Source organism: Nicotiana tomentosiformis, chromosome 8, assembly GCF_000390325.3.
Source record: "Nicotiana tomentosiformis chromosome 8, ASM39032v3, whole genome shotgun sequence".
NCBI classification, from domain to species: domain Eukaryota; kingdom Viridiplantae; phylum Streptophyta; class Magnoliopsida; order Solanales; family Solanaceae; genus Nicotiana; species Nicotiana tomentosiformis.
Window position 1 is genome coordinate 104104227 of NC_090819.1, and position 13602 is coordinate 104117828.

General features: G+C 39.9%; 1 protein-coding gene across 1 annotated transcript; it reads right to left on the reverse strand.

The window, feature by feature from the left end:
- Nucleotides 1-12607: 12607 nt before the first annotated feature.
- On the reverse strand, nucleotides 12608-13189 carry LOC138897938 (uncharacterized). Its single transcript, XM_070183962.1, has 2 exons — nucleotides 13005-13189; nucleotides 12608-12896 (listed from the first exon to the last, which is right to left on the reverse strand). Exons 1-2 carry the CDS (start codon nucleotides 13187-13189, stop codon nucleotides 12608-12610), a joined length of 474 nt encoding a protein of 157 aa, XP_070040063.1.
- Between the last annotated feature and the right edge of the window lie 413 nt (nucleotides 13190-13602).

A 13602-nucleotide genomic window follows, 5' to 3' on the forward strand; every position in this document is an offset into this window, starting at 1 on the left:
TTAATTAAATAGGGGGGATTATTCTCTTGAATATTTCTTTCTATTTTCTTATTTAATGGGCAAGAATATTTTCGTTGTTACTACTAACTCCATTATGGAATTACTTTTCTTGTGTTGGCAGAATGACAGGATATGGCGAGGCTCCAGATTTCCGAGTACATGACACTTGATAGGAAGATGTGGAGGTCAAGTATTAGAGTTGTAGGTTAGGATGTAGTTGAGTCTTGACTTACTTCGTACCATTGTGGGACTAGCTACGTAGGGTTTTTGTCTAGGATAGCTAGTGACAATGTTATGTTTTACTACTTCGCTTTTCAGTGCATGTCCTATTTAATAGCTATCATTTTTGCTTTGCATCTTTCTTCTGCATTTCATGGTGTTCCTATTTTTCCTATGATTGTTGTGGTGATACTAATATTGTCTCCTCTTGTCGTTTTGTCTTTTTATTTTCTTGAGCCGAGGGTCTTTCGGAAACAGCCTCTCTACTCCTTTGGGGTAGGGGTAAGGTCTGCGTACACACTACCCTCCCCAGACCCCATTAGTGGGATTTTACTGGGTTGTTGTTGTTGTTGTTGTTTTCTTATGTTGGCAGAATGACAAATCTTAATATTTCTATATAATAATAGATATTATCTCTCAATTTCACGTGTTTGAGATGAAGTTTTTTCCATTTAAATTTTATCTTCTTTATAATTAGGTGTTATTTAATTTGTTAACATCTATCTATTTCGTACTACATATTAACTTCTTACTAATTCTGTAATCGAAAGAGGTGGAAGAGTAATATAGTCAATTTTGGTATTGATAGATGTTAACTTTTATTTAGTGACATCTAACTCTTATATGTTAAAATTGACTCTGCACTAATTTGTAATCGAAAGAGGCGAATATTGTAGTAATCAGTTATAATAAGTAGGGTAAGCGAAAGGGACTTACTAAAAAGAGCAAGTTTTAGTTTAAGCATATATTTCTGGCTCTTTAATATTACTATTTTGACGATTAATTTGTATAACTGAGAGGATTGCAATTAATTATTCAATTTATGTAATAATATATAAATGTAATCGTGAGAGGCATTTATACATTTGCGATAAATAGAAATTGAAGGATAATTTATCTATTATATAATAGAAATATTAAGTGAAGTTATGATCCCAACACCTTTTTATTATATTTGTGAAAAACAAAATATTTTCTATTGCTCTATTCATGTAGTTTTAGTTAGTTAATCCACTACTCAACTCTTCCTGATTTTCTCAAATAGTAATTAAAAAAAGAAACGTCTGTAGAATAGATAAACCAATCTCTATGGGTTCGACATCTTTCTATACTATAATTTGACAGTGTACGATTTAAATTTTATACACGCCAGACACTCGCCAAATTTTTGACGCCGTTGCCGGAGATTGGCAACATCTACTTCAAATTAATTGTTTTGTTACTAAGTTGAGAACTTACTATTATTATAATTATTATTGTAGTTATCTTTTTTTTTTTGGGTTACTACTGTAACTATTAATATTAGTTACAATTATTTTTCTCCTAGTTTTCTCTTATTAACAATATTACTATTTACTGTTGTTTTCTTTCTTCCATATTTTTAATTTTTATTTTACTCTACAATATCATACTATTATTTTTAAGATCAGCTAGCTCTTTTCATAAATTAAAAGAAATTATTTCTTATCACTAGTTCTACTAATTATTACTGCTATTTTGATTTTTATATATACATTTTTTCCCCTTTTATTGTCACTAGTACTATCTTAGGAACTAAGTTTGATTTTCTTTCAAAAAACAAATCTTTGCTTTAAGGATTTTCGGTAGTTTATGACCCTCTCTTCTACAAAAGAGTTGGCGAGTTACGACCCAGAAATTGAAAAATCTCTTCGTTTGCGCAGGAAAGGACAAACATCATCTCCTCAAAGTATAGCTTGCGAAGAAATGGAGATTGAAGAGCTTAACAATAACCAACTTCCACCACATCAAGTGGAAGAATAGTCCGATGAGGTGGCTCCACGACGTGACAGAATACTCTAGAGATTATGCAAGGCCGGATCATTTTGAAGGAGAATAAAGAGTGAGAAGACCACCAATTGCAGCAAACAACTTTGAAATTCGCACAGGCTTGATTCAAACCATTCAACAGTCATGTCAGTTTACTGGTGATGCGAGTGAATATCCTCACACCCATCTAATTGATTTTCTTGAATTAGTTGAAACTTGCAGGTATAATGGAGTCACAACTGACGCTATCAGGTTGCGACTTTTTCCTTTTTCATTAAAAGGTGAAGCAAAAATATGGTTGCGAAGTCTGCCAAGAGGTTCAATCACTACATGGGACCAAATGACTCAGAAATTTCTTAATAAATATTTTTTACCTGCAAAAACATTTAAAATGAAGCAAGAAATCAATAATTTTATGCAGACAGATTCCGAATCTGTATACCATGCATGGAATGATTAAAAGCAATGTTAAGAAAATTTTCACACCATGGTATCCAAGATCCTGATATCTTATATATTTTTTATCATGGTCTTAAACCCTCTGCTATAAATGTATTTGATGCAGCATCAGGAGGATCCATAATGAGCAAAACCACTACAGAAGCCATACAATTGCTCAATGAAATTTCAGAAAATGTTGTTCAATGGCCCTCAGACAGAATGATTGTCAAGAAAGCAGCAGGAGTCAATCAAGTTGAGGCTTGGAGTTCATTAGCACAACAAATTGCAACTCTGACACAAAATGTTGAGGATTTTCAGGTAAATTACCCAATCATCATCTCAACATGAGAACTGTGACGTTTGTGGAGGTAATCATCCCAATCATGAGTGCCAAGCTTCAACACAAAATGAAGAACATGTAAATGCTATTGGTTATAAAACCAGTTATCCATTCGGTAGTCCTATAGCACAAAAACATCCGGGATTCCAATGGAGTAACCTAAATAGTGCTGAAAATCCTCAAAGATTTTTCAATCAAAAGCAACAGGCACAGGGACCACCTGGATTTCAAAATCAAAATAGAGGGCAACAAGATTTTCAGCCATATCAACAGCAGCCCCAAAGAGCTCATCAACAAAGCCTTGAAGACATGATGTACAAATTCATTAAAGCTACAAACGAGAAAGTTGAAAGTCAAAATTCAGCTATCAAGAATTTGAAAATCCAGATGAGCCAATTAGCAACCCTTATGTCGGGACAAATAAAAGGTGCTCTACCAAGTAACACCGAGAAAAATCCAAAGGAACATCTCCAAGCCATCTCTCTGCGGTCTGGTAAAACTCTTGATAATCCATATGCAGATAGACAAGGAAAGCCACAAGAAGTGGAACAGGTAAATGAAGGTGAGAATAAAAGAGACTCTGAACTTCTAAAAGAACAAAAAAATAAAGGGAAAAAAGGTACAAGAAAATGTATTGATGACGAATCCTCACTCTGTAGCCCTCCCTTTTCCCCAAATGCTAAAAAGGGAAAAGTTTGACAAACAGTTCTCAAACTTTCTAGAAAGTTTAAAACAACTTTACATTAACATACCTTTTACAAATGCTTTGAAGCAAATACTGGCATATGCTAAATTTCTTAAAGAAATTTTGTCAAGTAAAAGAAAATTGGAAGAAGTTTCAATGGTTAAGCTTATAGAAAAATGTAGTGCTATACTTCAAAATAAGTTTCCACAGAAACTTGGTGATCCAAGCAGTTTTACAATTCCTTATACTTTGGGAGGTTGTAACGACCCGACCAGTCATTTTAAAAGGTGTAGCCCCATTCCTCTATTTACTGCTCATTCTGTACTTTATAACTATTATGTGACTTGCCGGGGTAGTAGGTTTGGGTCCAGAGAGATTTCGGAATGAATTGAGACACTTAGTCTCAAGGTTGAAAGCTTAAGTTGAAAAGGTTGACTGGATGTTGACTTATGTGAAAATGACCCCAGAATAGAATTTTAATGATTCCAATAGCTCCGTATAGTGATTTTGGATTTAGGAGCATTTTCGGAAAATTATTTGGAGGTCCGTAGTTAAATTTGGCTTGAAATGGCTAAAATAGAAATTTAGTTTGGAAGTTTGACCGGGGAGTTGACTTTTTGATATCGGGGTCAAAATCCGATTCTGGAAATTTGAATAGGTCCGTTATATCATTTATGACTTGTGTGCAAAATTTGAGGTCAATGGGACTTGATTTAATACGTTTCGGCACGAGTTTTGTAAATTTGAAACTTGAAAACTCATAAGTGCGATTCGAAGTGCAATTCGTAATTTCAATGTTGTTTAATGTAATTTGAAACTCCGAGTAGGTCCGTGTTATATTACTGGACTTGTTGGTATATTCAGACGGGGTCTCGAGTACCCCGAGTGCGATCCGGATCGAAATCGGATAAAATTTTTTGGACTTATGTAAATTCTGAAATTTGCAGCTTTTGGTGTCATCGCACTTGCAGAGGAACTGACCACAGGTGAGGACTCGCACAAGCGAGCTGTGGCTCGCAGAAGTGGACAAAGGAATGCCCAGCTGGAGTCACATAAGCGGAAAGAGTTCCGCAGAAGCGAAGCTGCTTCTGCGATGGAACGAATCGCAGAAGCGTAGGTTGCGCAGAAGCGGGAGGCGAGGTTGCACCTGCGGTTGCGCAAAAGCGAACCATTGTCCACAGGTGCGAAGGAAGCTGTCCAGTGCTGCTTCACAGAAGCGGAAATGTGGTCTTAAATGCGACTCCGCATAAGTGACAATTGGTCCGCAAATGCGAAAATACCTAGACAAAACATATAATTCGGGGGTTGGCCATTTTTACCCATTTTTGGATTTTAAGAGCTCAGGTGAGGCGATTTTCAGGTGATATTTCAAGAAAAATATCGGGATAAATGTTCTTAACTCAATCTTGGTCAAATTACACGAATATATGGTTGTTTTTAACATTTAATTGGTGATTTGAGTTGAAAAATTATGAAAACCCTCTTAGTTTAGATTGAAGATTTGACGGTCGAGTTGAGGTCGGAATTTAATAATTTTGGTATGGTTAGACTCATGGTTGAATGGGCGTTCATATTTTGTAACTTTGAGTTAAATTTTGGATTTTGTTGGAAAATTTATATTTTCATATGGAATAAATTTCAATAATTTATATTGATTGAATCGAATTAATTGTGACTAGACACGAGGCTTTCGGAGGCCAATTCACGAGGCAAAGGCATAGCAGAGTAAAGAATTACCCGGTTCGAGGTAAGTGACTTGTCTAACCTTGTGTGGGAGAAATTTTCCTTAGGACCGGTATTGATATAAAAATTTTGATGTGTTGAAAGTCGTGTACACGAGGTGATGAGTGTGTACACGGGCTAAATGTGGAAGATTATGTCTTTAAATTGTATGGATCATTGTTGCATAGTAACTAAATTATTTTATTTTGTTATATTCATCATCATTAATATATTTTTATATTTTAAATTTGCCTGACCTGTTCCTACTAAGTGTTTTTACCTGTTTAGTTGAAACTCTGTTTCTTTTGTTCTGTGCATTATTTGAAGTTTGGATTTCTTAATTTAAATATTATTAAAATAAATTATTTTACATTTAAAAATTTGATACTAAGGCAAGGTGTTTAATTTGTGAATTATTATTTTTTATGAGTTATTCATTCCTAAATATTTTGTGAGATTTTGTACTCATTGTGATTGAGCTGTGAGCTCCTTAATGTGGAAAATATTTTTGTTGTTGATTTATTTTTGGCAAGTTGAATTATTTGGGCACTTTAAGTGCAAATTGTGATATATTGTGATATTGATAGGCATGCGGTGGTATAAGGTCTGGGTGTTGAAACACATGGGGTAAGATAAGGGTGACTTGATATGCGTGGCTAGTAGGGAAACTACTAAAAGTCATGCGGTGTGATAAGTGTGACTAAAACGCGGGATGCTATTTCGGGAAACCTATTTTTTTTAAAATTAAATGTGAAGGCTCCCGTGGTGATATCTGCTAGCGTCTGCAGACTCCAGAGTCCCCTTCTATCTCATTATGTTGTCTTCCTTATTTTCTTTAGACTATGATATATAGAGACATTTAGGATAAATTCTTAGAATCTTGTGACTTATTCCTACCGGGTTTTGGGAGTTGTAATTGTTAAATTTACAGTTCTTATTTATTCAGTTATTAAGGATTAAATTTTAGTTTATATTCAGTTATTCCGCATTGATAGGCTTACCTAGTCATAGAGACTAGGTGCCATCACGATATCCTACGGAGGAAATTTGGGGACGTGACAAGTTGGTATCAGAACTCTAGGTTCATAGGTATTATGAGTCACAAGCAGGTTTAGTAGGGTCGTGCGGATCGGTACGGAGACGTCTGTACTTATCTTCAAGAGGCTATGGAACTGTTAGGAAAATGTTCACTTCTTTGATTCTTTATCGTGCACAATTGTTGACTTCGAAATTATAAATTCTTGTCTTTCTATTCTCTCCCAGATGGTGAGGACACGCATAACCGGATCCGATGATCAAACACCCAAGCAGAGGTCGAGGAAGACCACGTGGTACATCCAAGGTACCTGCACGAGCTGCTGCAGAGGAACCACCAGTAGCTTCAGTTGGAGAGCAGGCACCTGAGACGCCTGTTACTACCCCTGCACTTCAGGAGACTCTTGCCCAGTTTTGAGCATGTTTGGCACTCTAGCTCAGGCAGGGTTGATTCCACTTGCTTCTACCACATCTCGGGCTGGGGGGAGGAGCACAGACTCCCACCGCCCGTACTCCAGAGCCACAGGCCCAGGTTGACCATGCTCCATAGGTTATACTAGTGCAACCAGTTGTCCCAGTTATGCCCAAGGCTAGGGCAACAGTTTTGGAGGGGGAGCAACTCAGGCTCGAGAGGTACAACAAGTACCACCCTCCCACTTTCAGCGGTTTGGCTTCAGAGGATGCTCAGGGTTTTCTTGAGGAATGTCACCGTATCCTTCGTACTATGGGTATTGTGGATTCCAATTGGGTTTCTTTCACGGCATTCCAGCTAAGAGGAGCGACCTACCAGTGGTGGCGGGCATATGAGTTGGATAGTCCGGCTGAGGCAGCTTCACTCATTTGGACTCAGTTTTCAGATATATTTTTGAGGGAATATGTTCCTCAGAGTCTCAAAGATGCATGACACGCGGAGTTTGAGTAGTTGTGCAAGGGTTCCATGACTGTGTCAAAGTATGCGGTCTGATTCAGTGATTTGGCTAGGCATGCACCAGCCTTGGTTGCTACTGTTCGAGAGCAGGTTCGTCGATTCATTGAGGGGCTCCATCCTAGTATCAGATTCAGTATGGCCCGAGAACTGGATATGGAATTAACATACCAACATGCGGTGTCAATTGCTAGGAGATTGGAGGGTATGCGAATTCGGGAGAGAGAAGAGAGGGAGGCTAAGAGACCTCGAGATTCTAGCACGTATAACAGCTCTAGTGCCCCAGCTGCAGCCCGTCATGGTAGAGGCTATGTGAGCCATCCTATTCATTCAGCACTTCCAGCTTCCAGCGATACTCCGGCTACTCCCAGACCCCAAGTTCCATATTATGCACTGCCAGTGTCTACTGTACTTCCTATACGGGGTGCTTTCAGCGGGCAGTCCAATCAATCAGGCCCGAGCTAGTCCCAGCAGTCACGTCCTCCAAGGGCTTGTTTTGAGTGTGGTGACACTCATCATATCATGAGGGATTGGCCCAGACTTAGGAGGGGTGCACCTCCACAGATTTCTCAGGCCCCACCTATTCCACAGGGCCCTCAGGCTTCTTAGGCCATGATTACTGCACCAGCTGCCACTCCACCTTCACAGCCAGCTAGAGGCAGAGGTCGGAAAGGTAGGGGTCTCCCTAAAAGGGGAGGCCAGGCCAGATATTATGCCCTTCCTGCTAGAACAGAGGCAGTTGCATCCGATTCTGTTATCACAGGTATTGTTTCGGTCTGTCATAAAGATGCATCAGTCTTATTTGATCTAGGCTCCACTTATTCTTATGTGTCATCTTATTTTGCCTTGTATTTGGGCGTATCCCGTGATTCTTTGAGTTCTTCTATTTATGTATATACACCCGTGGGTGAATCTATTATTGTTGACCGTGTGTATCGGTCGTGTTTGATTGTTATCAGTGGTTTTGAGACCAGAGCTATTATTATTACTCAGTATGATAGATTTTGATATTATTTTGGGCATGGACTGGTTGTTGCCATATCACGCTATCCTTGATTGTCATGCCAAGACGATGACTTTGGCTATGCCAGGTCTACCGCAGCCAGAGTGGAGAGTTACCTTGGATTATCTTCCTAGTAAGTTTGTTTCATTTCTTAAGGCTCAACGAATGGTTGAGAAGGGGTGCGATGCGTATCTGGCCTATGTGAGAGATGTTAGTGTTGATACTTCTATCGTGGAGTCAGTTCCTGTAGTAAGGGATTTTTCTGATGTATTTCCAGCGGATCTTCTGGGTATGCCACCCGACATGGATATTGATTTTGGCATTGATTTGTTACCGGGCACTCAGCCCATTTCTATTCCACCATATCGTATGGCCCCAGCAGAATTGAAAGAATTAAAAGAGCAATTACAAGAACTTCTTGGTAAGGGTTTTGTTCGGCCTAGTGTATCGCCTTCGGGTGCTCCCATCTTATTTGTGAAGAAGAAGGATGGTTCTATGCGGATGTGTATTGATTACCGCCAGTTGAACAAGGTTACAGTGAAGAACAAGTATACATTGCCACGTATTGATGACCTATTTGATCAGTTTTAGGGTGCTAGAGTGTTCTCTAAGATCGACTTGAGTTCAGGCTATCATCTGTTGAAGATTCGGGAGCCAGATATCCTGAAGACTGCTTCCAGGACTCGGTATGATCATTATGAGTTCCTTGTAATGTCATTTGGGCTGACCAACGCCCCAGCAACATTTATGCACTTAATGAATAATGTCAGCCCTATCTTGATTCTTTCGTCATTGTGTTTATTGACGATATTCTGGTGTATTCCCGGAGTCTGGAAGATCATGAGCAGCACCTGAGGACTGTGCTTCAGACTTTGAGAGAAAAGAAGTTGTATGCAAAATTTTCAAAGTGTGAATTCTGGCTTGATTCAGTGGAATTTTTGGGTCATATAGTTTCGTGCGAAGGAATCGGGTAGATCCGAAGAAGATTGAAGCAGTGCAGAGTTGGTCCAGACCGACCTCAGCTACGGAGATCCGGAGTTTCCTTGGTTTGACGGGATATTATCGCCGATTTGTAGAGGGTTTTGTCTTGACCAAATTGACTCAAAAGGGTGCTCCGTTCAGGTGGACCGAGGAATGTGAGGAGTGCTTTCAAAAGCTCAAGACAGCGTTGACTACAGCCCCAATATTGGTGTTTCTCATAGGTTCAAGGTCTTATGATGTGTATTATGATGCGTCGCATATTGGTCTCGGCGCTGTTGATGCAAGACGGTAGGGTGATTGCCTATGCATCTAGACAGTTAAAGGTACATGAGAAGAATTATCCGGTCCACGACCTCGAGTTAGCAGCTATTGTTCATGCCTTGAAAATATAGCGGCATTATTTGTACGGTGTCCATTGTGAGGTTTATACCGATCACCGGAGTCTACAACATCTGTTTAAACAGAAAGATCTTAATTTGCGGCAGCGGAGGTGGTTGGAGTTGCTTAAGGATTATGACATCACCATTCTTTATCACCTCGGGAAGGCCAATGTGGTGGCCGATGCCTTAAGTCGTAAGGCGAAGAGTTTGGGCAGCTTAGTATATTTACCGGTAGCAGAGAGGACTTTAGCCTTGGATGTTCAGGCCTTGACCAACTAGTTTTGTAGATTGGATGTTTCATAGCCGAGCCGAGTTTTGGCTGGTGTGGTTTCTCAATCTTCTCTGTATGATCGTATCAGGGAGCGTCAGTATGATGGCCCCCATCTGTTTGTCCTTAAGGACACAGTTCAACACGGTAATGCCAAAGAAGTCACTACTGGAGATGACGGTGTATTACGGATGCAGGGCAGGCTATGTGTGCCCAATGTAGATGGTTATCGGGAGTTGATTCTCCAGGAGGCTCACAGTTTGCGGTACTTCATTCATCTAGGTTCCGCGAAGATGTATCAGGACTTGAGATAGCACTATTGGTGGAGGCGGATGAAAAAAAACATAGTGGAGTATGTCGCTCGGTGCCTAAATTGTCAGCAGGTGAAGTATAAGCATCAGCAACCGGGTGGATGCTTCAGAAGTTAGAGATTCCAGAATGGAAATGGGAGCGAATCACTATGGATTTTGTTGTTGGGATCCCACGGACTCAGAGGAAGTTCGATGCAGTTTGGGTGATTGTGGATAGATTGACCAAGTCAGCTCATTTTATTCCTGTGGTTACTACTTACTTTTCAGAGCAGCTGGCTCAGGTTTACATTCGCGAGATTGTCAGGTTTCATGGCATACCGGTATCTATAATCTCTGACCAGGGTACGCAGTTTACATCACGGTTCTGGAGAGCCGCACAACGAGAGTTGGGTACTCAGGTTGAGTTGAGTACAACATTTCACCCTCAGATGGATGGACAGTCCGAGCGCACTATTCAGATATTGGAGGATATGATTCGTGTGTGTGTGATAGATTTTGGGGGTGCTTGGGATCAGTTCTTACCACTTTTGGAGTTTGCTTACAACAATAGTTATCAGTCAAGCATTCAGATGGCGTCGTATGAGGCCTTATATGGTAGGCGGTTCCGGTCTCCAGTGGGTTGGTTCGAACCGGGCGAGGCTAGACTATTGGGTACAGACCTGGTTCAGGATGCTTTGGAAAAAAGGTTAAGTTGATTCAGGATCGACTTCGTACAACCCAATCTAGACAGAAAAGTTATGCAGATCGGAAGGTTCGTGATATTGCATTCATGGTTAGTGAGCGGGTTTTGCTCCAGGTTTCACTTATGAAGGGTGTTATGAGGTTCAGAAAGAAGGGCAAGTTGAGCCCGAGGTATATCAGACCTTTTGAGATTCTTGAGAGAGTTGGAGAGGTGTCTTACAGACTTGCACTACCACTTAGTCTCTCTGCAGTCCATCCAGTGTTCCATGTTTCCATGCTCCAAAAGTATCACGACGATCCGTCTCATGTGTTAGACTTCAGCTCAGTTCAGTTGGACATGGATATATCTTATGTTGAGGAACCAGTGGCCATTTTGGACAGACAGGTTAGGAAGTTGAGATCGAAGAGCATTGCTTCAGTAAAAGTACAATGGAGGGGTCATCCGGTCGAGGAGGCGACTTGGGAGACCGAGCATGATATGCGCAGCTGTTATCCTCATCTTTTCACCACTCCAGGTATAATTCTAAACCCGTTCGAGGATGAACGTTTGTTTAAGAGGGGGAGGATGTAACGATCCGGCCAGTCGTTTTAAAAGATGTAGCCCCATTCCCCTATTTACTGCTCATTCTGTACTTTATAACTGTTATGTGACTTGCCGGGGTAGTCAGTTCGGGTCTGGAGAGATTTCGGAATGAATTGAGATACTTAGTCTCAAGGTTGAAAGCTTAAGTTGAAAAGGTTGATTAGATGTTGACTTATGTGAAAACGACCACAGAATAGAATTTTCATGATTTCATTAGCTCCGTATGGTGATTTTGGACTTAGGAAAGTATCCGGAAAATTATTTGGAGGTCCGTAGTTAAATTTGGCTTGTAATGGCTAAAATAAATATTTAAGTTTGGAAGTTTGACCGGGGAGTAGACTTTTTGATATCGGGGTCAAAATCCGATTCTGAAAATTTGAATAGTTCTGTTATGTTATTTATGACTTGTGTGCAAAATTTGAGGTCAATGGGACTTGATTTAATACATTTCGGCACGAGTTTTGTAAATTCGAAACTTGAAAACTCATAAGTGCGATTCGAAGTGAAATTCATAATTTCAATGTTGTCTGATGTAATTTGAAACCCCGAGTAGGTCCGTGTTATGTTACTGGACTTGTTGGTATATTCTGACGGGGTTCCAAGTACCCCAAGTGCAATCCGGATAGAAATCGGATCAATTTTTGGACTTAGGCAAATTCTGAAATTTGCAGCTTATGGTGCCATCGCACCTGCGGAGGAACTAACCGCATGTGCGGACTTGCACAAGTGAGATGTGGCTCGCAGAAGCGTACAAAGGGATGCCCAGTTGGAGTCGCAGAAGCAGAAAGAGCTCCGCAGAAGCGAAGACGCTTCTGCGATGGAACGAACCGCAGAAGAGAAGGTTGCGCAGAAGCGGGAGGCGAGGTCGCACCTGCGGTTGTGCAAAAGTGGACCATTGTCCGCAGGTGCGAAGGAAGTTGTCCAGCGCTGCTTCGCAAAAGCGGAAATGTGGTCACATATATTACTACTAATAATTACTTAAAAGATTAAAGAGAGGGAGTGAAAATAGTTCTGAGTTTAATGTCGCCAGCTCGACTTATTTATAAAATTAGGCAAAAAGGATTGTTGAAGCTTGTTTGTCAAAGACTCTGCTAATATAAGGCTTCAAAGGTTGACCGTTTACTTTGAATTTGTCTCCCCCCATCTATATGTTGTATTTCAATGGCACCATAGGGGGTCACTTCTGTTATAATGTACGGTCCTGACCAACGTGACTTGAATTTTTCCGGGAATAATCTCAACCGGCTATTGTACAAAAGAACTTGGTCTCCAACTGTAAACTCTTTGGCGAATGAAGTTATCATGCCATTGTTTTGTCTTTTCTTTGTACAATTTAGCATTTTCATATGCTTCAAGTCTGAACTCCTCCAATTCATCAAGCTGCAACAGACGTTTTTTACCTGCATCTGGCAAATTTAGATTTAACAACTTTATAGCCCAATATGCTTTATGTTCTAGTTCCACGGGTAAATGACAAGCTTTCCCAAAAACTAGTCTATAAGGAGATGTGCCTATAGGAGTTTTGAAAGCAGTTCTTCATACGCATAAAGAATCATCTAACTTTAAAGACCAATCTTTTCGAGAAGAACCAACAGTTTTTTCTATAATATTTTTTAATTCTCTATTGGATACTTCAACTTGCCTGCTTGTTTGAGCATGATATGGAGTTTCTGTTTTATGAGTTACTCCATATCTTGACAACCAACTAGCGAATTGTTTATTTACAAAATGAGTTCCCTGATCGCTTATGATAACTCGTGGAGTTCCAAATATATTTTTCTTGAGAAAGGCACAAACAACATGAGCATCATTGTTTCTAGTAGTCATTGCTTCTACCCATTTTCAAACATAGTCAACAACAACTAAAATATATTCACATCCATTTGAAGGAGGAAGAGGACCCATAATCTTTTAAGAGGCATCTCATCCTTTTTTGAAATGTTACCGCTTCTCTGGCATTTGTCGCAAGTGGCGACATAATTTCATGCATCTCTAAATAAAGTGGGCCAGAAAAAACCAGCTTCAAGTACTTTTACGGCTGCTCGTCTTCCTCCATAGTGTCCTCTTACAGCTCCATCATGACAGTGACTTAGGATATTGTTCATCTCTGTTTCTGGTACACATCTCCTAATCATGCCATCTGCACAAAATTTAAACAAGTAAGGATTTTCCCAAAAATAATATCTTATTTTTTTTTGCTTTTTTTCCGTTGTTCGTAAGACAAATCTTTTGGGATCCAC

What these genes read in the sequence shown, in the direction of transcription:
- LOC138897938 (XM_070183962.1), bottom strand. Translation starts at nt 13,189, where the DNA reads ATGACTACTAGAAACAATGATGCTCATGTTGTTTGTGCCTTTCTCAAG. An exon ending in TATCATGCTCAAACAAGCAG is followed by an intron (nt 12,897 to 13,004) that starts GCAAGTTGAAGT and finishes ATGCGTATGAAG; the next exon opens with AACTGCTTTCAAAACTCCTA.